Genomic DNA, 22,410 nt, shown 5'->3' with positions numbered 1-22,410 from the left:
ACACAGCACATGCCAACTATCTCGCCAACTTACTGGCAAATGCAAGTTTACAGGCGCACACTTTCTTACTGGAGATTATCGAATGACAACGGAAAAAGTGATAATTATAAGTGTCACTTACAGGATCAACATATTCGTGTAGCTGTTCAATTGATCCGGTTCTACACAAGTGTACATACAACCCTAGTGAATGAGAAGGAACAGGATATTTAAAATACACAGTTAACACAGAGAATATGAAAAGTTGACACATTTCCAGTGTTGAGTACACAGTAAAAATCTCAAAAAGCTCTTGCACACCGAGTACATATTTTTCATCTTAAACTGTTGCATGTTAAAAAATAAATAGGACACCACCTCCAAAACTATCATCCAATCATTTAAGATTTCGAACCAGGAGTTTTTCCGCATCCATCATCTTGTCTGTGTGTTGCAATGTTTTGAGGCTGTACCCTGAATAGTCAATCTTTGGATTCAGGAAAGGGCACATTGCCTAGCACGCACTTTTCTAATGCGATGATGACACAATTTGGAATGCCAATTAAACTCTTCAAGAGTGTGTGTGCGTGTGTGTGTGTGTGTGTGTGTGTCCCTACTACTAATTTGGGTCACAGAAATTGGTTTTATTTTTAATGTGGCTCCAGTACTGCTAGCAAAGCCTCAAACTGGGCCACTGAAATAAACGATCGGGGTAATTCCGCAGCTCCTTGATCAGCAGGTGAAACTCTCCTTGCTCTTAAACTTTACGCAATCTCAGGATTGGATGGACGCAATATTTCCTTTTTATTTTTCTGATTTCAATAAGTGAGAGGAACACAATATCATAGAATAATAGAATAAAAAGCATTGGACTCAGTGTGCAAGGTTTCTCTGTGTAACAATTTTTATCAGATGACGGATTAAAATAAATGTCTAGGAAAAATGCAGACTCCGTGTGCAAGAGCCACATGTAACAATCCTCAGTCAATTTTGTACACTCTCAAGAGTAAAATTAACACTGTGGATGTTACTGTGTAACAAAATAATCCCACATCAGATTTCGCTTACCAGCAAGCAACCTGGAGATGGGCAAATGTATGCTGACAGGCTCCTGAGACACTTTGTACGGTCGGACGTGGAGGATGTGCTTACACATATAGTAGTCAGAAGGCTCACTGTGGAACTGCTGGTTATTGCAGCGCATTAATGCCTTGTGGCACTCCTTGAACGCTAGCAGCAACACCTTGTCCTGTGAAAGGCAGGTACAGTCAGGTACTAAAGCATATATTTATGTGTGTACAGTACATATGTAAATTATGGAGGCTTTCTTTTGCAGCCAAGCAGGAACTTTTCCATTTTATTGGGGCAAGGGTTCAAGAATATCTTGGTGCCAGTCTTTGCATGTGTCTGACGGCTTTACATAAGGACTCACATCAGATGAGCACCAGTCCTGAAACATGGCGAGGATGTGGCGGAGCTGGATCTGGATGGAGAAGCCAGCTTCCCACTCGGGCTCCAACTCAACGTGTTGACCAAACTGGCGCTTCACTTCCTCCATACCCTGATTGATTGAACACTTTTTTAGTCACAAAATCCAAACGGCACGGAGGTACAGGAAAATATTTAAGCTAAAAGGGATAACACTAAAAAGTCCTGCATGGGGATGTGTTTCCATGGTGGTCCTATGTATTCAATTCATCAACAGAGCATAGAATAATATATAATAATACGGGCAATTCAAGACTCGTCGTCACGTATGTAGCAAGTTACCAAAGACCATAGTGTGTAGGGCTGTCACCATGTACAGGATTTACATATAGCCTCAGAAATGTGCTAGAACATGCTTTTTAATACACAACATGGAGAGCGATTTTTTACAAGCTTACAACGCGTCACAAAGTGACGCCTTGTAAGCTTGTAGATCTGCTATTTCTGCTATTTTATGTATGAAAATTTCTTGAACATGGAAACGATCATAATTGTTATTATTACGAAATAATTGCGATTATCTCAAATAATTGCGATTAGACGATTATGTAATAACTGTGACAGGCCAATTAGTGTAATTGTTCTGCTATCACAAGCAATTACAAAACAGATGAGACGTTTTATGACATGTACTGTACCTGCATGCAGTTCAGGAGCCCTAGAAACACTATGACACCTTGCAGGAACTGTCTCCTCAGCTTGTCAGTCCACACAGAGGGCTTACTGATCAGAATGTACCTGAACAAGAGAAAACATTACATCTTGCATGAGTACCGTGAGGGTTCATTCATGGAATGAAACCTTCGTAGTATAAGAAAAAAGCAGGAGCCCGTCCAAATCACCTGAGGTCATGGAAGATGACCTGGATGCGGAAGAACTTGTCCGAGTTGTAGCCCTGGAAGTGGAAGCGATTATTGTTGTCCAGATGTTCACGCAGCAACTCCATGACGGTGTCAACTATCACTTTAATCACATTGCCCTCCTCGATTAACTGCCTGGCCTGGCGGCGGGAGAAGGACATGAGAATGATCACAGCTGATGAGTGAAACCATGACCACATGTTGTCTTCACACTGAGGCACAATATGACCATGTACAGGATTTACATATAGCCTCAGAAATGTGCTCAAAAAACATTTTCCACTTAAACGGAGTGCTATATACATTCAGATAGTGCCGATGTGATGTGCAGGCATTTGGTTTATGGTGCTCAAAACAAAGAGAAAAGAACGCCCCTCAAAAGCAACGTCTCTTGAAATTAGGACACAGTTAAAATCCACAGACCATGTTGTGAACAGTTTAATGGAGAACTATTTTCTACCCAAGAACGCCCACCAACTGCACATACGGTATATCTCCATAGAGGATCCATTACACTGAGTAACCATGTCATGATTTCTAGAAAAATACATTGCTGTTGAGCCAATGATGCCAATGAATTTCATTGCAAACCTCTGCAAATAACACTGAATCTATCTGGATGGACAGATGCAACTCTGGCAAAAAGATATTTGATATTTAATTACATTATATACTATAATTAATAAATACCCTTGTTTGCGTTTTTCAAATATTTTTGGACACAGAATCAAATGTTTTATGGTGATTCACCAGGAGCCTGGATTCCAGCTTGGTTCCAGGCTTAAAATCATTTATATAAATATTTTCGGAAATCTCTATGAGAAAGGTTAATGGGCTTTCGATCTGTGGCACCACAAAATGGCCTCCACTGCTATGCCCTATAGAGATAGGTTTCTGCCTGACAGAGGTGATATGTAAATTGTACTATAATGAGTGGTGCTCACCAATGTGGGTACAGTGAAGATCTGAACAGACAGAGCAGTGATGGATATACTCCTCTCATGATCGTCACTGATGAAATCCTTCTGCAGCTGCTTATAGTGCTGTTAGATGAGAAGCATGTCATACTCATGAATGTAAACCAAAGCACAGATAGTTTGATAAGAAATGAAAATATTATAAATAATATCATATTAATAAATTAGAATCACTTTTCCTTTTGTCATTTTTTACCTTAGTGAACTCAATTGCAAACAGCCTCTTGTACTCCGTCTCCATCAGCAAGCTACAGAAAATTAATTCATGCACTATCTTGCGAGCACCTATAGCAAGTTCAGAAAAAATAAAAACAGTCTGGTGTCAGTCCACGTGACAGAGTTGGCAAGATCAAGCCAATAGTCTGTCTTGACAAATCCCAGATGTACTTGCCTTTGTACATCCTGGCGTCATGAAGCATCAGTTTGCTGATGAGGCAGGGCTGTTCAATCTCTGTGACCGTCTCCAGAGCCACCTGGCAGAAGATCTGCCTGAACCCCACTAAACAAACACACATCACCACCCACATCAGACGACATGCATCAAATTCGTACAGCTGCCTTTTTCAAAACTAGGAATGCTATGTAACACTTTGTCTCCAAAGATTTCCTGGTGTAAATTGTGGATTGGTGACAAAACAAATGGTATAGCGTTCTAAAGCACTTCTAATTAATCTAATGTCCAAGTTCATTGATTGAATTGAATATCTAGCATATTGCTGCCAGCATCGGGTGGCGGTGGTTGCTGTACAGTACCTGAGTAGCCGATGATCTGCTGGAACCAGGAGCCTAGACGCATGGCAAAGCTCTGATGAGCCATTACTGCAGAGTGGAGGATCTCCACACGCAGTGGCTGCAAGGAAATGTGCTCCGAGTTGGACTGCAACACATGGCAAAGGTTTAGTTAGAGCAGAACACTAGATCATGATTGTCCCCGGTTTAGTTAACCACTTGAACCCCAGCATCCATATTCTGGGGGGAACATTGGCCAAAAATAGCAGATCTTCAAGCTCAGTTATTTTTGGCAAAGAGGTTTGTGTCAATGGAAAAAAGTACACAGACAACTCAGGTCCAGTTAACTAAGTCTAAAGGATTTAAGTGGTTAAGATCTCAATAAGATACAATCATGATGTTCTAAGGATTATTTAAAGCTCAAAAAGACAGAGCACTGAATCATGGACTCAGGTTTAGTTAGAGCTCAATAAGACAGCACTGTTCAATATACATTTTGGCCTCTCTCTAATATTTATAATGTTGTTGTTTTTTGTACATTATATTGTATACTGTATTTAACAACATACTTGTCTGTATACAGTACATAAATAGAGAATAGAATTTACCCGGATGAGATCTTTCGCTTGTTGGCAGGAACGAAGAGTTCCTCTCTTTACTGCCCGCCGACCCTGTTTCAATGTCACATATGAAGAGCTGTTATTGTGGGGATTGTTAAAATCATTTAGTATCTTAAGAGACATCAGTGAATGAGCTGAACAATACCTCTTTGTCAATGAGTGCAGTGTGTGTCTGTGCCTCGGCAGGGTCACAGTGGACGGCGCGCTGCAGGGTGTAGATCACATGCTCATACGAGTGGTGCTCATCATTGTAGAGCACACAGTAGTATGTGTTGTCTTTCACCCTTGATAGTGGGATAAAGTATATTTTTAAACACATCGCCAGCCTGGTCTATCTGATTTTGATATGCTGTGTGTGTGTGTGTTAGCTTCTTTGTTTGTTTGTTAAAGGCCCATGTATACTCAATGTTAAGTACAGATACGGATGGGGCCTCTCCGTGTGTACTCTGCGTACATTTTGATCTGTCGGCCGCACAACGTCTGGAAGCTTTGTACGTAAGCTTCCAGACTGATCGGCCAACAGATCAAAATGTACGCAGAGCAATACAGGAGGAAACTGTACGTGACAGTTGTGTTCCTCTGTAAAACGGACACTTTGAACAGTACACACCGTAGAATAAAGAAGATAGAAGGGAGACAACAGCACTCGGCACTACCAGTATAAAAATGCATGTGACGTTTGTAGACGTATTAGATAAATCTGTCCAAATCTGACAAAAAACTTTCAGCAGATATCTTAGTTATCACAAGAATGAGTGAACAGTAAAGATTTGTTTTTCTATGTGTGGCATTTATTCACTTTTGGGAAATCATGATCTCTTGATGGCTCTGCGCTAGTGGCTAGGCTAGCGCAGCAGCTTTGCATGTAAAATCCGCTGACATAGTAGCTAAATCTGTACATTTTTTCCCCTGCATATATCTTAATAGTTATAACAAGTCTGAGATAACAGTGAAGTTTTTTGTGTGGTATATTGTTGTGAGAAATCACTCAATCATATTTAGCCCACCCTGCCCTCTGGTGGATGAAATGCAAAGCAGTCACCACCATCTTTTTCTCAGGTGCAGTTTCCACAGATAGAAATTGAAAACTTGCGCTCGGAACATATGGGCACATACGCATCTGTTCTGAACAAGAAGATAAATGGGCCTTAACTATCCATGGCATGGGGACCAAACATTTCCACAAGGATAGTAAAACCAGACAAACCTGACTTTTTGGGGACATTTTCTGAGGCCGCCATGAGGGTTAGGCATTTACGGGTTATGTTTCGGGTTAAAAATGTGTGTGTGTGTGTGTGTGTGTGTGTGTGTGTGTGTGTGTGTGTGTGTGTGTGTGTGTGTGTGTGTGTGTGTGTGTGTGCGCATGCATGAGTGTGTGTAGACCACTTGCGGTACCTTGGCTGGAGTTCAGCTGATAGTTCAAAGTTCTCTTCCCAAACTAAGAGATCGGTTGCATAGCGCAGAAGCACCCGGAACAGTTTCTCAGCACGCTCACTCAGGCCTGGCTCCAAAACACACTCATCCTGCAAAGGAAGTGGAAGTCACACATGAATCATAGCTGTATATACTGTACTATACCACCCCTCCTCCCTCTCTCTCTGTGCCTTTTTCTCTCTCTCTCACACACGCACACACATAAAAATTTATCAAAATATTGATCTCCTCTTTCTGGTAAATCCAGTTTATTCAAATCATTGTACCATTACTAATATAAAAATAGATTAAATAAAATGTCTGGGGGTAACCATACGTCGATGGCAGAATTGTATATCACATGAAACATTGCAGTAATAAATGAAATCACTCCACACTATATTGTTCCCTAGTCTTACCTTATTTGCAGTACTGTGCTGAGGTTTGGGGCAACAACAACAAATCCTCATTTTGCCCACTAACTATCCTTCAAAAAAGAGCAATACGGATCATATGTTACTATATTATGTATATACTATGTACATAATACATGTACAGTGTAAACATTTTATTTATGTTTGTTATATGTCAGTAATGAAATTGTTTGACAAAAGATATTTGATATTAGTGTAATAGATAGGTATAGACCAGCACTGAAGCTTGGTATCATTTAATGATTTATGGATTGTGTTTATTAAGCTTTTATGCTATGCTGTATTATAGCTTTATTCGAAATAAAACATTTCAATCAATCAAAACTATTCTAACATCTAACTTCCTGACAATAATGAAGCACAGAGAAAAAGAAACATCACCCCACATACAACATGCTTAATTTGGCATACACTCAAGATGATCCGACACAAACAAATTTGTTGCAATAAGCTTATCAAAATTCCCTATTTCCTCCATTCTCAGAAAGTTTAATCTATCCAAACAAGATCATCTGTGGACTGTATAGTCTATTTTTCACTAACAGCCTCACTGTAAAAGGGAACCGGACTAAATACTTTACCTTATAAGACCAAAACAAGCAGCTGCCCTGGTTAAGTTAATATTGAATCCCTTGTGAGCAGAACACATCAACCACAGCAACAAAGCATTTCATACGAACATCTGACATTTAACACGTGAGCCAAACCAACAACACATGGAGTAAATCTGAGTAATTACACCGGACACCATGTCACACATATGTGGGAGGAAGGGATGGAATCTATCACCAAGTGTAAAAACAAAGTCTGTACTATGGCCGATCTAACAGATTTGACGTTCAGTCCTGACAGGGTGCTGTCATGTGTGTGTGTGTGTGTGTGTGTGTGTGTGTGTGTGTGTGTGTGTGTGTGTGTGTGTGTGTGTGTGTGTGTGTGTGTGTGTGTGTGTGTGCGTTTGTTGGTGCGTAATTGCTTGTTAAAGACACATTGATGTCTAGATCAGATGACACAAAGCAGGCCACCAGGCAGGGGCCAGCAGTGTTCAATAGAGGCACCTGCTGTTTATGGAAACAGGTGCAGAGCCATCAAGCTGCATGTGTTTGTTTGGGGCCCCTGGGTATGATGTTATCAGAGGAGATCTCCTACAAAACTGTACCCTAGTCACAGCACCAATATGGCACGACTAACAGTTACATTATCAGCAAGATTTACAGCAAACTGTAGACATTAGAGAAAATCTATCTGCAGCTTGAGCACAATTTGCTAAGATTTTACTGTAGGCCACAACAGAAAGGCTGTGTGTTTCACACTCAAGCAGCCTAACAGTCTCTCAAAACCAATTCTAGAATGGTCTCAGTGGTGCAGCCAGGTCAAATTTAAGTGTCACTTTCCCAGACACTTTCTTGTTTCCGGAGCCAAAGCAATGGCCACCAGAGCAGCATACAGCTTAAGAAAGGAAAATAAGTATTCTGGGGTTCATTGACACAAGAATGGAAAAAGTATGCCCCTCCCAACTCCTTCTTTCCGGCTATTATGTAACTCACCGTTACCATGGCAGTGGCTAACCCTGGGTCGTGTTTAGAGCAACAGGGGCCAATCTTCCAGGCCTCAACATCCCCACAATCACAGAACCCCCCGCCTGATGATGCATGCATCTGGGGAAAAAGGCATACATGTCATTAAAGATAAGAATCAAACAAACATAGCAATGATACATAATAGCATTAGAGTTAGTTAAGCGATAGCAAACTCACAAATAGTCTATATGAAAATTTGATATTTATTCATAATCAACATCATGTAGCCTAATGTGTCAATATTATTTCAAATCAATCACAAATCAAATTTTAACTCAAGCTACCTTGTAACGATGGCCTTTGTGGACACTGTCCTGGAAGCAGTCCATGCACAGCACACATGTTGGATCTATTGCACAGTCCCTGCAATCCATAAAAAAGGTTTGTTATTTGATCACACATACAGTATATCAGCTGGCCCAAGCACTTCATGCACCCTGTCCCAGTCCCTACCACTGAAAACAAATTTAGGGCATAACATAATTTGGCTAGGTAATAATTGACAGAAACTGTCAAAGTCACTGTGCTTACATACACATCCCTTCCTGAGCACGATCTGATATCTGTAAAGGCTAATCAGATTTTTACTGTGGCTGGACAGAATTTTGCATGGATCTCAATACTCTCCTAAATCCTGAACTTGAAGTGAAAACTGCCCACTTCCCATAAGTTAAGTGGATTATGCAAGCAAACATGACTGGACAAGGAATGCATTTGCAGTCACGTATCCTTTTGTGCTGAACATAGTATGATGATTAGGCTTTTAAATTCATTTTGAGTTAACAATGTTGTGCACATAATTTTATTAATTATGTAGAATATTGTTTTTAATTGTGTTTTCTATGCCTAAATAAGATGGTGGTTATAACATCAAAGTCACTAAGCAGCAAATATCTTCTCAAATACAAAAAGTAACACACGTTGGAGCAAAAAGAATAGGGCAGGGCATTAATTGTCACATGAATGAAGGTGAAGGATAGAACTGATAAAGAGGAGCATGTACCCAACCTCGTAGATGATAAAGCTACGTTTCACTTCCCTCAGCCCTGCTCACAGTGAACCTCCATCCTAGTACACACACTGAAACCTCACACATTCTACTCATTAACTATTCATTTTTAACACTTAGCCTGAATACTGTGTTGTTGTTATAGTGTGATGAGGTGAGGTCATAGTCAGAAGAAAACCTTTCAGAGGCCAAACTGTTCCCACTTACGGTCAACATGTCAAAAAGCTGACGTACTGTGCCTCCTTACCGTAACCCAAGGTTACTTGGTTATCTTGGTTTGCAGGAGGATTATGACGACTAAGGTTATGACCGTACTTCAAGTCATCACCTAGAAGGGATGTGAATGACAATTCTAGTAATGCTATTAGTAGGTCTTCATATATTGGTATGATTACAGATATGTGAACTTCTTTGAATCCATGTATAAAAATGTAATTCACTTTGTTTGTCTATTTTGGTCCAATTTATTTTAATTCTGTGTATTTGTATGACTGGGTGTATATAAAAAAATCACACCCAGTGTGAAGAGAGTGGTGCCTTTGAAAGTGTAACTGGTTGCATCCGCAACAATCAGCAACAATATGTTGTCACGTGACACGTGACAACATATTGTCACATGTCACGTGAAGCTTGACCAATCAGCCGTGCTCAAACTACGGACGGACATACGGACGGACGGACATAGTCAAATGTAGGAGTGGTTGGCACCACTCAAAAATCACACCCTGTGTGAAGGAAGCGGTGCCTTTGATGAGCCCCGTATTGATGTTGTCATCAATGTTTGTTTATTGGACAGACACACACCCGGACAGACACACGGACACACGGACACACAGACAAAGTCAGATATAGAGCGGTTGGCACCGCTAAAAAAGAAAAAAAAAGAACTGCAAAGACATGTACTAAGACATGTACTGTCAATTGGACAATGTGGTTGTAATGACCCATGAATGAATTGCAATTAAAAAGGGTAAAAAGTTATAATAAATGGATTAGTTTTGGGGACGTCTTGTCTTAAATATTATATTTATCTCCACCAGGCCTTAAGGCAGGACAGAGGTATTGTTCTCACTTGTCTATCTGTCTGCAGCTAATCTCTTTAACTACTACTGATTAGCATCAAATACTGTATCTTGTGCACGCTGTCAGCAGGCTAAGGAACTCAATCCTTGAGTATTTGGTCACATCGGTCACCAACAACTATGTTTTCTTTTTGTGAATTCATCATTTCAGATCCACCATAGTACTGCTGAAGCTGTTGTGATGCTGATGAAGAAAACAAACGAAAGGCTGGATAGAACTAGTCTGGGAGGCATCGCCTCGGAGTTTGGACAGCAGGGGCGCGGCCACTGCGTTCTGGTTCAAATCAACAGCCAATGAAGAAAAGGGGGCGGGATCCACATGCAGTGGGTGTTGCATGTAAATAGGAGCGACGGGAAGCAATTTCCCCTTGAGAAATTGCGGCCGCCATTGTTGTGTACTGCTGTTTGCCTTAGACGAGTTGCACAGCTCTCAGACCGTAAGAGGCGTGTCCGCTCAGATTCTGAGCGTAAGTTACATCCCGCCCACAAATACCAGGGCTCTGGCCCAGAAGTTCCTCGCCTCTCCCGTTTGTATGCGAGAGCTGGCGAGAACTTCTGGGAACTCAGATTAGGATAGAACTATTAAAGTAGATATGTCTATTAGGCTCTGTACAAAACTGTAGTCCTGGTTTCCCGAAAGTAGCATACCCGTTTCCAGTCCCAGGTTTTCCTTGATTGGCACGGCAGCATATGTGCTTCCGGTTTAAATCTGCTTCTGCACGAATGACGCGAAGCTGTGGGGAACTAACCCCGAACCGGAAACGAGTATGGCACCTCTGGCAAACCAGGACTACAGTTATGCACAGAGCCTGTTCTGACCTGCAGGAGTAGACCGTCTCCCCTTCCTTGAAGACACGACCACAGAGCTGGGAGGAGGTGCTGTCCTGCTTGAGCTTCTCTAGGCCGTCCTGAGGATTCTCTCCAAACAGGAAACACTCCAATGGGTGGAGGAGACGACTCTGTACCATCGCTTCTTCATCTCCTGGGTTGGGCTCTGTATCCAGACAGTAGATACGTGGCACCTGCTCCTTGAGGTAGCGGAGCAGCTCTGCCCCACTGTCTGCAGCATCCTGCCACCCCTATGGGCAAGAAAAGGAAAGTCAAAGCAGAACTAATAAGCAAGTACTGTAATATGAAGATGTGCCATCTCTTACTTCAATTTAGAATAACCTCACTTTTCAAATTATGAAATTATTTTAATAATAACAATTTAAAAAAAAAAAAAATCTGTATGGTAGAGTGTGTTAATACAATGTAACTATCACACCTGCAGAAGCCCATATGTACATGTACCACATTTAGGCCCCATATGCCTAAACCTTTTGGCATTTTTTATTATTTTGAACATTTTAAAATAGTTCAAATAGCCGATCTACGAGCTCACAACGTTTCGATGTAGATTGGCTATTTTCACTATTTTAAAATGTTTTTCAAATAGTAAAAAATGTATGAAAACGTCTAGACATAAGGTGTAAGGCGGCGCGCAAGATAGGGCCCATAGGCTCTAATGCCTGGACAGTGAGTCCAGGGTTAAATTCCCAGGCCCGGTAGATCTTTCTTTGCCGGTATATCTGAATCGTATGTCACTCCCCAACTCTCTCTACCCGTTTCCTGTCTCTCTACACTGTGGACTATAAATAAAGACAAGAAAAGCTTGAAAGACACCTACTGTCTGACTTATAACAAGTAGTACTGCCTGTCTAAAGGTCCTTACACACCGGGGCGTTTTTTTTTCATGCGAATAATACCTTTTTTTTTAAAACCTTATAAAGTCAATGCAAGCTTACATGGAGCGAAAAAGCGTCTTTTAATTATTCGGAACGAGTCCGAATTGTGCCTATATTCGCATATTTGCCGGTGTGTAACCGCCTTTAAGCTTATAAGCTTATATCTCTCCTGGAATAGTTTTGATTGCAGCTTTGCAAAGGAATGACCATTCATGAAGAAATCTTGCACACTGCTATTGCACAGCAGCAATAATTTTATTCACACACTAACGATTTGGTCCCTCTGGACGTTCATCAAGAGTGTCAAGAGCTTTAAAATATCCAACTTCAGGCCTGGACTGGCCATCGGAAAGTTCTGGATTATTCTGGCTGACACAAAAACAAATAAACAAAAACAAAAAAGACGGATTGTCTCCTTTGTTTGTTTGTTTGTTTTTCTGCTGCCAACATTGAATTATATATGGTGCATCTCTCTCACACAGAGACTCACACAATGTGACATGACCCCCCCTCCCTAACTGAACTATCCTAGCATAGTGAGGTAACACCTATGTAACTAAAGTTACCATTTCCCAGTGCTGTATTGGTTTGTAGCTGAGCCGAAATTGGTGACCTACTTAAAAGGGCAAGACCACTTTGGTAGAGGTTTGGGTTGTCTAGTTACCTTGGCATTATGTAACTCCAAAGGTGGACAAGAAATCAAAAATAATTGCTCCATTGATTAGAAATCGAAGATTCAAGATATGCTCCGCCTTGACTTACATTATATGGTGAAACAGCTCTCAAAGTCACTCTTTTCGCACGTAAACGAAAGCAAACAAAGTTGATTGAGACCATATAGATCATCACAAAACCCAGTACCGTTTGTTTTTTTAATAAAAATGTTAACTTGAATTGGCATGTTATAGTCCAACCATGAGGCCAATTTGAAAATGTTGGGGCTTCCATGGCCTACTGGAAGTGTGTGTGCAAAGTTTCATGCCAATCGGTCAAACGGTGCCAGAGATTAGCTGCCGAACGGACTCACAGGAGCGAAAACATAATTCCTTGCCTCCTGTCTGGGATAATCAAATTAAATAGAAACGTAAAACAGCAACCGCTGGAGTCAAGGTTAGGTCACCAATTAATGTTGGCGTAACAGTAGCAATCACAGTAATCAAATAAAAGCTCAAATATGTTATTATTACACTTTTGAGTTTGTTTTCACATGAGTCATTCTAAATCATGACTTATTTTGTCTTATTAATAAATCTAATGACTTTTTAAGGTTTCCATTTACAATAACAAGCAGCACTTGAATTATTGCACAGATTAAGTTAGTTCCTTACATTATTATGCACTCTAGTTAAATTTTTGGTATTACTTTGGATGATTATTTTTCCACTCATTTATCAATGTGAACTGCAGACATTTCAGTTGATAATAGACTTTTTTACCCAATCAAAATTCTGAAAGTATTCAAAATACGAGATTAAAGCTTGTGTAGTCCAATACTATTGTGGTTTGCAAATGAGACTGTAGGAGTAGGACTATAATGCTGGGGCTGGTTAGTTTGCATTTATTTGAGAGACTTAACTGATACGCTGATTGATGTGCCTGTCCACCCCTGTCTACCCCTGTCCAACATGACAGTGCAGATTGAAAGTGAATAAACATCGCTTTGCTTCCTTTACTGGCATGTATGAGTCCCTTGATCTCTTATTTTAGCATAGGGATATAACTGTAATAAATTTCGCAGGTGCACGCCTGTGAGTATGTGCATTTAACCACTTAAGTGCTTTATACTTCCATTGTATGACAAATAGCGGTGAATGGTGAAATTCTGTTAAACATGTAAATGTATGAAATGGAGAGTGAGACAATGGCATTGGCAACACTATGTCGATTATATATATAGATAGATAGATAGATAGATAGATAGATAGATAGATAGATAGATAGATAGATATAGATATATTAGTTACAAAATACTAAAGCAGTATTTGAAATGTGCTCTTTCATAACTGAGTTTTTGAAGACGATTTATAGACATTGATTGTTACATGCATGCATAGATTTACAGACATGTAGTAAAGAGAACAAAGAAATCACTGCACACCTACAGGGCTGGACAACAAGCCAAAACATAGACATAATATTCTAGCTACTGCATTCTGACTTTTAGAAAACAATCTTAACAATTAGCTTGAGTATGTTGTAAAGTGTGTTTGAGAGAGTGCTCAACATTTCACAATAGTCATGTTGACATTGAAAAGTGGCATGCTCTCCAACAAACAGACCACAATTCAACTCACATTGAATATTTGGAAAGCCAGAAAGAGCTGGGAGGGCTAGCTTTGCAAACTGCAGGATTATATACTAGTACTGTTGGGCAGCCAATATAAACAAACTGACATTCTGGATTTTGGATGTGCCTGATGAAGATGCTCCAGTTTCGTCCATCATGGAGCAACACTGTAGTAATCTAGTTTCACTGCACTCTCTCTAGTATGTGCTCCACTACCTCTGATAGTCCTGTGGATTGGTACGAAATTGTAGGTGAATCGCAATCGTTCACTTTTTCATAAAAGCAAGAAATTTGGTACACTTGTACAGTTTGGGGCCCTGCAGATTTTCAGATATGGCGCCATCGCAAAAACACCCCCTGGTGGCCATGGCGGCCATTTTACTTTCCGCCATTACCAAATCATGTATTTTGCGTAATGTTTGGTTCATAACTCCTGAACCAAACATGATAATACAGAATAGGTGATGTCTACAACATAAAATCAGTATATAAAATAATTTATCAACACCAAAATTACAATGGAATAACACAAAAATGAATACATTGTGATTGTACAATTATCTAGCCAGTCACACTAATTAGATCTCCCCTTGTAAAGGGTATTTGAGCAACGGAGTTAGCGGACACAACTCAGACCTGTGTCTTTGATGGTTTTATTATACTAACACACAATACAAACACACTAACACTTTTAGGCCAGTAGAGTCACACACAAAACTATAAACCATATCAGAAATATATATATGTATTGTCATGTAAACACACTCTCAATTCTTACCATCAGTCTCTCGAGGCTCGCCATGGAAAATGACGAATGCAGCAATAACACCCTGGTAACTAGTAACACTGGTGCATGTGTAGAACACTTTGTCCTGATAGTGAGCATCCACTCCATTTATATCGGTTTGGTCAACCCATGTGGGTGTAACCTTCTGTTGATTAATCATGTTGATTATCCTTATCCTTATGTGACTTATGTATTGACTTAAATGTGGAAACACGGGCTTTAGCACTGTTCTAAACAGTAGCCACTGTATCCCAGCTCCTCATCTGACCTAACCAATCAACATGCTCTCATGTGATGCTCAGGTGACATGTGTGAAGTCCACTGCTGTGCTGTGGCTTTTAGAATTTGTATATATTTGTACCTTCAGATTACAACTTGAGTTTATAACTCCAAATAAGCAGTATTAACCTTCAAATAAGCATGTATAAACTCCTAGAATAATAACTCGTATAAGATCCTAAATAAGCAGGAAATACACACATAATAATAATAATCACAAATATAGCTGCAAGCAGCGATAATACGGGGCCAGGAGAGAGAAAGAGAAATGACAATTCCTTTAACAGGTCAGTTCATGAAAGTCCTTGCGGTCTTGTTTCCAGTGAGGGCCTGTGAGCAATTAGGAGTTAAGAGTCTTGCTCAGGGACAAATTTCATCGACACATTTGCTACCCGCTGGCCTGGAATCGTACCTGGGGCAACCAGAGCTTCTGGCTCCCTAACTAACCACTCAGCTATAGCCGCCCGAGAGAGAGAGAGAGAGAGAGAGAGAGAGAGAGAGAGAGAGAGAGAGAGAGAGAGAGAGAGAGAGAGAGAGAGAGAGAGAGAGAGAGAGAGAGAGAGAGAGAGAGATGGAAACGGAATAGATTGAAGAGACAGAGAGAGAGACATGGAAACGGAATAGATTGAAGAGAAAGACATGGAAACGGAATAGATTGAGTCATGTTTTTTGCAATTCAACTTAAATGAGTCTGCATCAAGTGAGGCTTGAACCGGCAACCTTGCGGTCATGAGGCACTCTTAGGTAGCTGCAACACTACCTATAGTGCTATAGCTTTGTCCAGGCTGATATTGTCTGTTGAGGATCACAAACTCTTGCCTTCTGTCATGACCCAAGCCCCTGTTTCACTAACACTAAGATCACTCGTTCACAAACCATTTACCAATGAAGAAATTGTACATCTCCTCAGAACCAAAACTAGTGAAAGTAGCCGATCTACAAGCTCACAAACCATTAAAAGTTGTCAGATTGTACATCGGCTATTTTCACAATGAAGTATGTTATACATTGAAAAAACATACTCTCATTGCTATCTGAAAAGTTGTGAGATTGTAGATCAGCTATTTTCACAATGAAGTATGTAAAAAACACTCAATTAAGTATTTGAAGTTATCTTTAACAATTGCAGATGTATTCATTGATAGTCATGTTGTGTGAAATGCAACTTAGATGAAGTCTGCACCAAGTGAGGCTTGAACCTGTGACCTTGAGGTTGTGAGACATACACTTAAGCAGGAAGCTATCTGACCAACAGACAATCCTCTGAAAAAAGAGATCAGACTGATGATACAGTTTCACGCAAATAGCTGAAAAATCCTGGGTTTAAGTGTTTTTCAAACTGCTCAAGATTGCGGACAATCTAAGGGCGGTGCTTACTGGTCAACGTGATAGATGTGTTCCTCATTAGTCAAGGCACACGTGTAAGCAGGTCTAATGGCTGTCGGCCAAACGAGGCATGACTTTTGCCTGTTTAAAGTTAGCATTTTCAAAAAATTGCTATAGCGCCCCCGTTTGACCAATTGGAGTAAGATTGGTTTCAGTGATATTTGGAATGGCCCTTTACATTTCTGCAAAGTTTCAAAGAATGGTAAGTCTGCATGTATGTGTTAGGGGCAGATGAATAATTGTCATAAAACTGCAATATTCATTGGCTCATTAAAGCTTCATTTTTTCACTTATGGAAAATCTGCTGCATACGTTTGTCGGCATAGGTCCAAAGTTCATGTGTAAAACGTTTCGTGCAGATTGCTCAAAAATCCCAGGAGGAGATAGGTTTAACTGCTTTTTACTGCTTTTCATATAATTCGAAATGGTGGGAGATCTAAAGGTCAGAGGTCAAAAGTCAAACAGTGAAAGTTGTTAGGCATGAGGAGACGCATGTGTGCATCGAAGTTTCATGGCTGTAGGTCAAACAGGGCATGAGTTGTACCTGTTCAAAGTTGGCATTTTTCAATTGAGTGCTATAGCGCCACCTTTTGACGAAAGATTGTGAGATTTATTTTTTGATCGTTTTTCATGACCATCTATCATATGGCCGAGTTTCATAAAAAGCGTATGCACGGTTCAGCCAGAACTGGCAAAAACGGCAGAAGAAGAAACGGAATAATGCCAATAACAAAACGGGTCCATGCTGGAAGCCTGGCCCCGTAATAATAACCGCAAACTTCAGGCGCTGGAAGGCCCTGGATAATTCTACACTGATCTATAAGTTCACAATGCATCTTGATGTGACCCGTGAGCTTGCAGATCTGCTGTTTTCACTAGAATGACAATTTATTTGACTTTTTTTATACCTGATGTTTCATCAGGATGGGGGACAATTATTTTAGCACTTAGTGACAGCACCTTTCAACAGAATAGATTAGAACAAGATAAACTTCTATGTAAGCACACAAAACAAGTATTACTTTAATGGGATAATTTGGTAGTGAATGTTGAAAACCGGGACATTTAGTGTTTTAGAGATATTTGTCATGGACTTTGTAAACACAGCTTAAACCTGGGGCCAGTAAGCAAATTGGAGATGACAATGATGGCTGCCTTAAAACATAGGGGACCAGTTGTGTCATGCATGCTCTGGGCCCTATCTTGCCTTACCCCTTATTATGCCTAAACGTATTAGCCATATTTTACTATTTTGAAAAACATTTTCAAATAGTTCAACTAGCCGATCGACACGTTGTGAGCTTGTAGATCGGCTATTTGAACTACTGGTATTTTAAAATGTTTTTCAAAATAGTAAAAAAAAGCAAAAAAAAGTTTAGGGATAAGAGGTAAGGCAGATGGGCCCAAGATGGGACAAAGATACGTCCCATCTGTTCCCTATGTTTCCCAAGTTCTATGTTTCCTGGCTGCTATGCCCAGCTCTATATACAGTAGCACATGAGAAATATGTTACCGAGCTCTCATATGACATGGGCTATTGTGGTAACTTGTTAAAGGGTTTTTCTCAATGTCTCCACATTCCACATCAATGGAGAGAAAGATTCTCAGAAATTGCCCTCCATTCATTCCAAAAGGGGGAACCTCTAGACTTCTACTGTACCTTACTAAACTCCATACAGTACCTCCACAGAAATGTGCAATGGCTCCATATCTGAAAATGTTCAGGGCCCAAACTGTACAAGTCTACCAAGTTTCACGCTTTCATGAAAAAGTGAACGATTTTCGTCTCAATCCACCGGACTATGAGGAGTAAATGCTATTTGACAACAAACAACCCAGATATTAGTGTCTCATTTTAAGATATGGCCTCACAATACATTTCAACGGCAAACAAGCCCTTCCTACAGTCCCAATTTTGCCCTTTTCCTTCACAAAGGATATTTTTCGCATTGTTTCATTTGCATGATTTTGGCCACTGGGACAAATGTGTTCATTTGCTTGTCCGCCAGTATTATGGACACTGTACAGAATACTAATAACACAGCCATTTCTTGATTAAAACGCTTACAGTGAAGCTGTCAAAGACGCCTGCCGAATGTTTGTTTTTCTCCCCCCACTGACAGCTCTCCTGCCTCGGACAACTGATTGTAGAGCTCCGGCTACTGGCTAGGTGAGACGTGGCATCAGGAGTAAACAGAAAGCAGTTTGTTGACTTAAATACCAACTCAGGGGTTTGTTTTGTTTGCAGGCACATAAAACAGGCAGAAAATGTGGACAGGAACTCCCCCGGGGTTAATTTACCAGTGTTAATTTAACTCTCAGAGTTACAAATGGATGTATTTTCGTTTTGCCATCAATCATATCAGATATCACCACCCTTGCTACATTGACTGTTCCTGTTGTGGAAGTCACAGACTTGGCACAAAGCCAAACAAGTTGGGTGAGCTGTTGGTTATAGGGTCAGTTCTCATCATCCTTGAACCCTCCACAGAATAGTCTAATTTGGATTGGTGAATGCTAACATAGACCATTTTTCCAAGATATGTTGTCTGTTTGTAGGTTATCTCTGTTAAGAGAGGTAGAGCCCGCACACCATCTTCAAGGATCACTTTATTGAGTAGCTAGACAACGTTTTGATCTCACAGGATCAGTAGTCCAGTAGTCCATTATATATGTGAAATGTTCAAAGAGCAGCCAGCTTCCCCCTCTCATGAGCACATAAAGAGGTGGTGGAATGCGGATTCAATATGTATTAAACAGCTTGCCAGTCAGCACTAATTACATTACATGTCATTGATGTGCATCACACATGTACTGTTGCAATTTAAAGCGCTCCACAGACTTCATTCATCCAAAATGTAGACTTCCAGAATATGGCCTAAGCCTTACCCAGGATTAGGCCATCAAACTTGCCTCATGTGTAATTGAGACCCATCCGCTTTAAGGATATACCAAAGTGTCTAACAATTATGGTCAGGTGTGTTTAGCACCTTTTTTTATGTGTGTGACACAGTTGTCAACTCATCCCTTAGGTCACACATGGGCAACTTACGGCCCGGAGGCTGGACCCCGCCCTTTGACCATCTTAATCCGGCCCGCCAAGTCCTCAAAGAAAAACAAAATGACCCCCACCAAGAATGTACTTTCTAAAAGGCTGCCGTATGTTCATGTTTTTTTAGAAAAAAATATTTAACTAGACTCCAATTAATAGTAATTCATATTTACCATTTGAGTACTATAGGCTACCTACCTGCATTTCCGTATGTACTCAAATGTTTTATGTTTATACTGTAACAGTCAACCTTGAGTCCATATTTATAACATAATGCAATGTGCTTGATCAGTGACCTATGGAGTGGTGCATATCAGATAAGATGCTGTATAAATGTATAGGCTCATTTAAAAGTTGATACGGCATTGACGTGGCTTGTTTTATGCAAGTCATCTTTTTATATAAGGCCAGTACAGTACAGAGTGATACAGTATAGCTGTAAGAAAAAAAATAAAAAATGTTTTAACAGAACAATTTTCAGTTACAACATTTTGTAACTGAAAATGATTGTTGTGAAAGCAAGTACCTTATTGTGAAGTAGTCTGGCATGTCTACCAAATCCATGCAGTTTTAACGTAATTCAGCACTATGTGTTTCAAGTTTCAATTAAATTGTACAAGGTGTGGCCCCTCACTCACTTTATGGAAGTCAGTATGGCCCCCTGGAAAGAAATCTTGCCCACCCCTGCCTTATGTGGAGGAGGTGATGGGGTGGCACATGTTAAACTGAACTAGAGTATCTTATAACAGTATACCATCCACGGGTAAAATGGGTTTTTAAAGGTCTGGTAAACTGTTTCTGTCCTATTGTCTGTCTCCAATAGCCCAGCATAATTGAGTCATATAATGCATTGGTTCTCAAAGTGGGGTCCGGGGATCCCAAGGGGCCCTTGAGGGTGTTCCAGGGAGTCCCCAGCTAAATGAGTTAATACATTTTAAGCCCTTTATCCATATTTTATGTGTTGGATATTTAAAAATAGCAGATATACAAGCTCGCAGGCAGCGCGGCACGAAACATCTGACATTTTGGAACATTTTCAAAAAATCTTAAAGGTAGGGTAAGTGATATTTTTTGTTAAAACAAAAAGTATTTTGTTAAAAGGTTAAAATACTATATTGTGATAGTAATCATTGCTATAGAGTGTTTGTTCAGTAACAGGAGTCTCCCTGTCTCTCCAGCTCTTTAATAAACAGAAAATAAATGTTTCGGTAGGTGTCAAAATATCAGCCAATCAGGAGAAAGTACCCATTTTTAAGCTTAATTTGTAAAGTGTTCCAGTTCCAATTTTGTCTGCTCATTTCTTAGTGTCATCACTTCCAATTTCCCTTGTTTAATCTGTATCCTGTTTGAGTTCTCTGTCCTGGTTGGATAAAATTGGAAATGAAACTGAAACTGAAACAAAAATGCATTTTCTGTTTTATAAAGAGCTGGAGAGACAAGGAGACTCCTTTTACTGAACAAACACTCTATAGCAATGAGTACTATCAGAATATAGAGCTATATAACAATTATTTTAACCAAAGCAAATCACTTACCCTACCTTTAAGTGTATGGAATAATTTTAAATGATTTTGCATTTAACACAAATCCTCTATTCAGGGGGTCCCTGACACAAAATATTCACAGATGAGGGTCCTTGGCACCAAAAAAAATAAGATGTATACGTGTATGCGAGCGCGTGTGATGTAATACAAATAAAAATACACCGAAGCACATTGATTTTTGATTGACAATCTTGCAGCAACATTGTTGGCAGAACATCTTGCAGATTCCATGGCCTTTATCACAACGACCATGACTATGTTGTCGCACGGCACACGCATTAGATAAAACCGTAGCCTGCCTTGTGTACACTGAACATTCTAAACCACTGGGCATACAAAACTAGCTGCCGTTGCTAGCTTAGCAAGTAGCAAGTACCAGTCGTGTTCCCTGCGTAACGTCAAACTACGTCGTATCGCTTGTACAAACGCATAATATTCATCCGTATGTGTCCGTATTAAATAACAACACACTGCCACGTTTATTATAGCACAAAAAACATACCTTGCTGAGCTCCAGACCGTTAAACGATTTTTCACCTTCCGCCATATTCCATCTGCCGTAAAGAAGTGTCGCACTGTCGCCAGGAGTGTTGTCGTGGTTTCGTCATACTTAGAAACCTTAAAACATTGTACACTAAAGCTATGAAAACCAGAAGAATGTGTTGTGATATACAGTGATATATTGACTAACGTCTATAACCTCGAGCTTATTTATTTTATTTTGTATTTCTTAATTTTATTTTTTTCCAGTATTGTAACTGCATTTTGTCCTGTTATTTGTAATGTTGATATTTTGTCAATAAAAAAGGGGGAAAAGAGAGTGTTGTCGTGGTGGTGATCAATGGATTGGAGTTAGTAATGTTTAAAATCAGAGTTTTTTTTCATACCTGTATTGGAATAACATTGATTTATTTTATTATTATTTTTTATAATTATGAAATATTTTACATTAATGGAATAATGTCAACCGTTTTTGCTTCCCACGGCGCTGTGTCTCCAAACACTTTGTAAACAACAACAAACATCTGCGCGCTGCTGATAGGCTTCGCTTTATACTCCGTCCGTACGACGGCGTCGCGTCACGAAAATAGCAGCTCTACAAGCTCACAACGCGTTGCTCCGCGACGTGTTGTGAGCTTGTGGATCTGCTATTTTCGCAGATGAACCCGGCGGGGTTGAA

At 40.1% G+C, this 22,410-nt stretch overlaps 1 protein-coding gene across 2 annotated transcripts in view; it reads right to left on the bottom strand.

Moving 5' to 3' along the window:
* Positions 1-21,805, bottom strand: part of ubr1 (ubiquitin protein ligase E3 component n-recognin 1) — a 38,545-nt gene extending 16,740 nt beyond the window's left edge. For both annotated transcript variants that reach the window (XM_084044230.1, XM_084044231.1), the window contains exons 1-16: positions 21,733-21,805; positions 10,988-11,247; positions 8,362-8,440; positions 8,045-8,155; positions 6,049-6,176; positions 4,799-4,937; positions 4,642-4,704; positions 4,058-4,181; positions 3,696-3,803; positions 3,501-3,589; positions 3,272-3,370; positions 2,310-2,467; positions 2,106-2,205; positions 1,412-1,540; positions 1,048-1,228; positions 122-183 (exon numbers count right to left, since the gene is read on the bottom strand). In XM_084044230.1, coding sequence (XP_083900356.1) covers positions 122-183; positions 1,048-1,228; positions 1,412-1,540; positions 2,106-2,205; positions 2,310-2,467; positions 3,272-3,370; positions 3,501-3,589; positions 3,696-3,803; positions 4,058-4,181; positions 4,642-4,704; positions 4,799-4,937; positions 6,049-6,176; positions 8,045-8,155; positions 8,362-8,440; positions 10,988-11,247; positions 21,733-21,777 — 1,875 coding nt within the window. In that variant the 5' untranslated portion in view covers positions 21,778-21,805. The remainder of the gene's footprint in view (positions 1-121; positions 184-1,047; positions 1,229-1,411; positions 1,541-2,105; positions 2,206-2,309; positions 2,468-3,271; positions 3,371-3,500; positions 3,590-3,695; positions 3,804-4,057; positions 4,182-4,641; positions 4,705-4,798; positions 4,938-6,048; positions 6,177-8,044; positions 8,156-8,361; positions 8,441-10,987; positions 11,248-21,732) is intronic.
* Between the last annotated feature and the right edge of the window lie 605 nt (positions 21,806-22,410).

The sequence above is a fragment of the Gymnoscopelus microlampas genome (genome assembly GCF_963454915.1).
Source record: "Gymnoscopelus microlampas genome assembly, chromosome: 20".
In the NCBI taxonomy this organism is placed as follows: domain Eukaryota; kingdom Metazoa; phylum Chordata; class Actinopteri; order Myctophiformes; family Myctophidae; genus Gymnoscopelus; species Gymnoscopelus microlampas.
The sequence above is the reverse complement of the archived record's forward strand: the minus strand, read 5'-3'. Positions and strand labels throughout refer to the sequence as shown.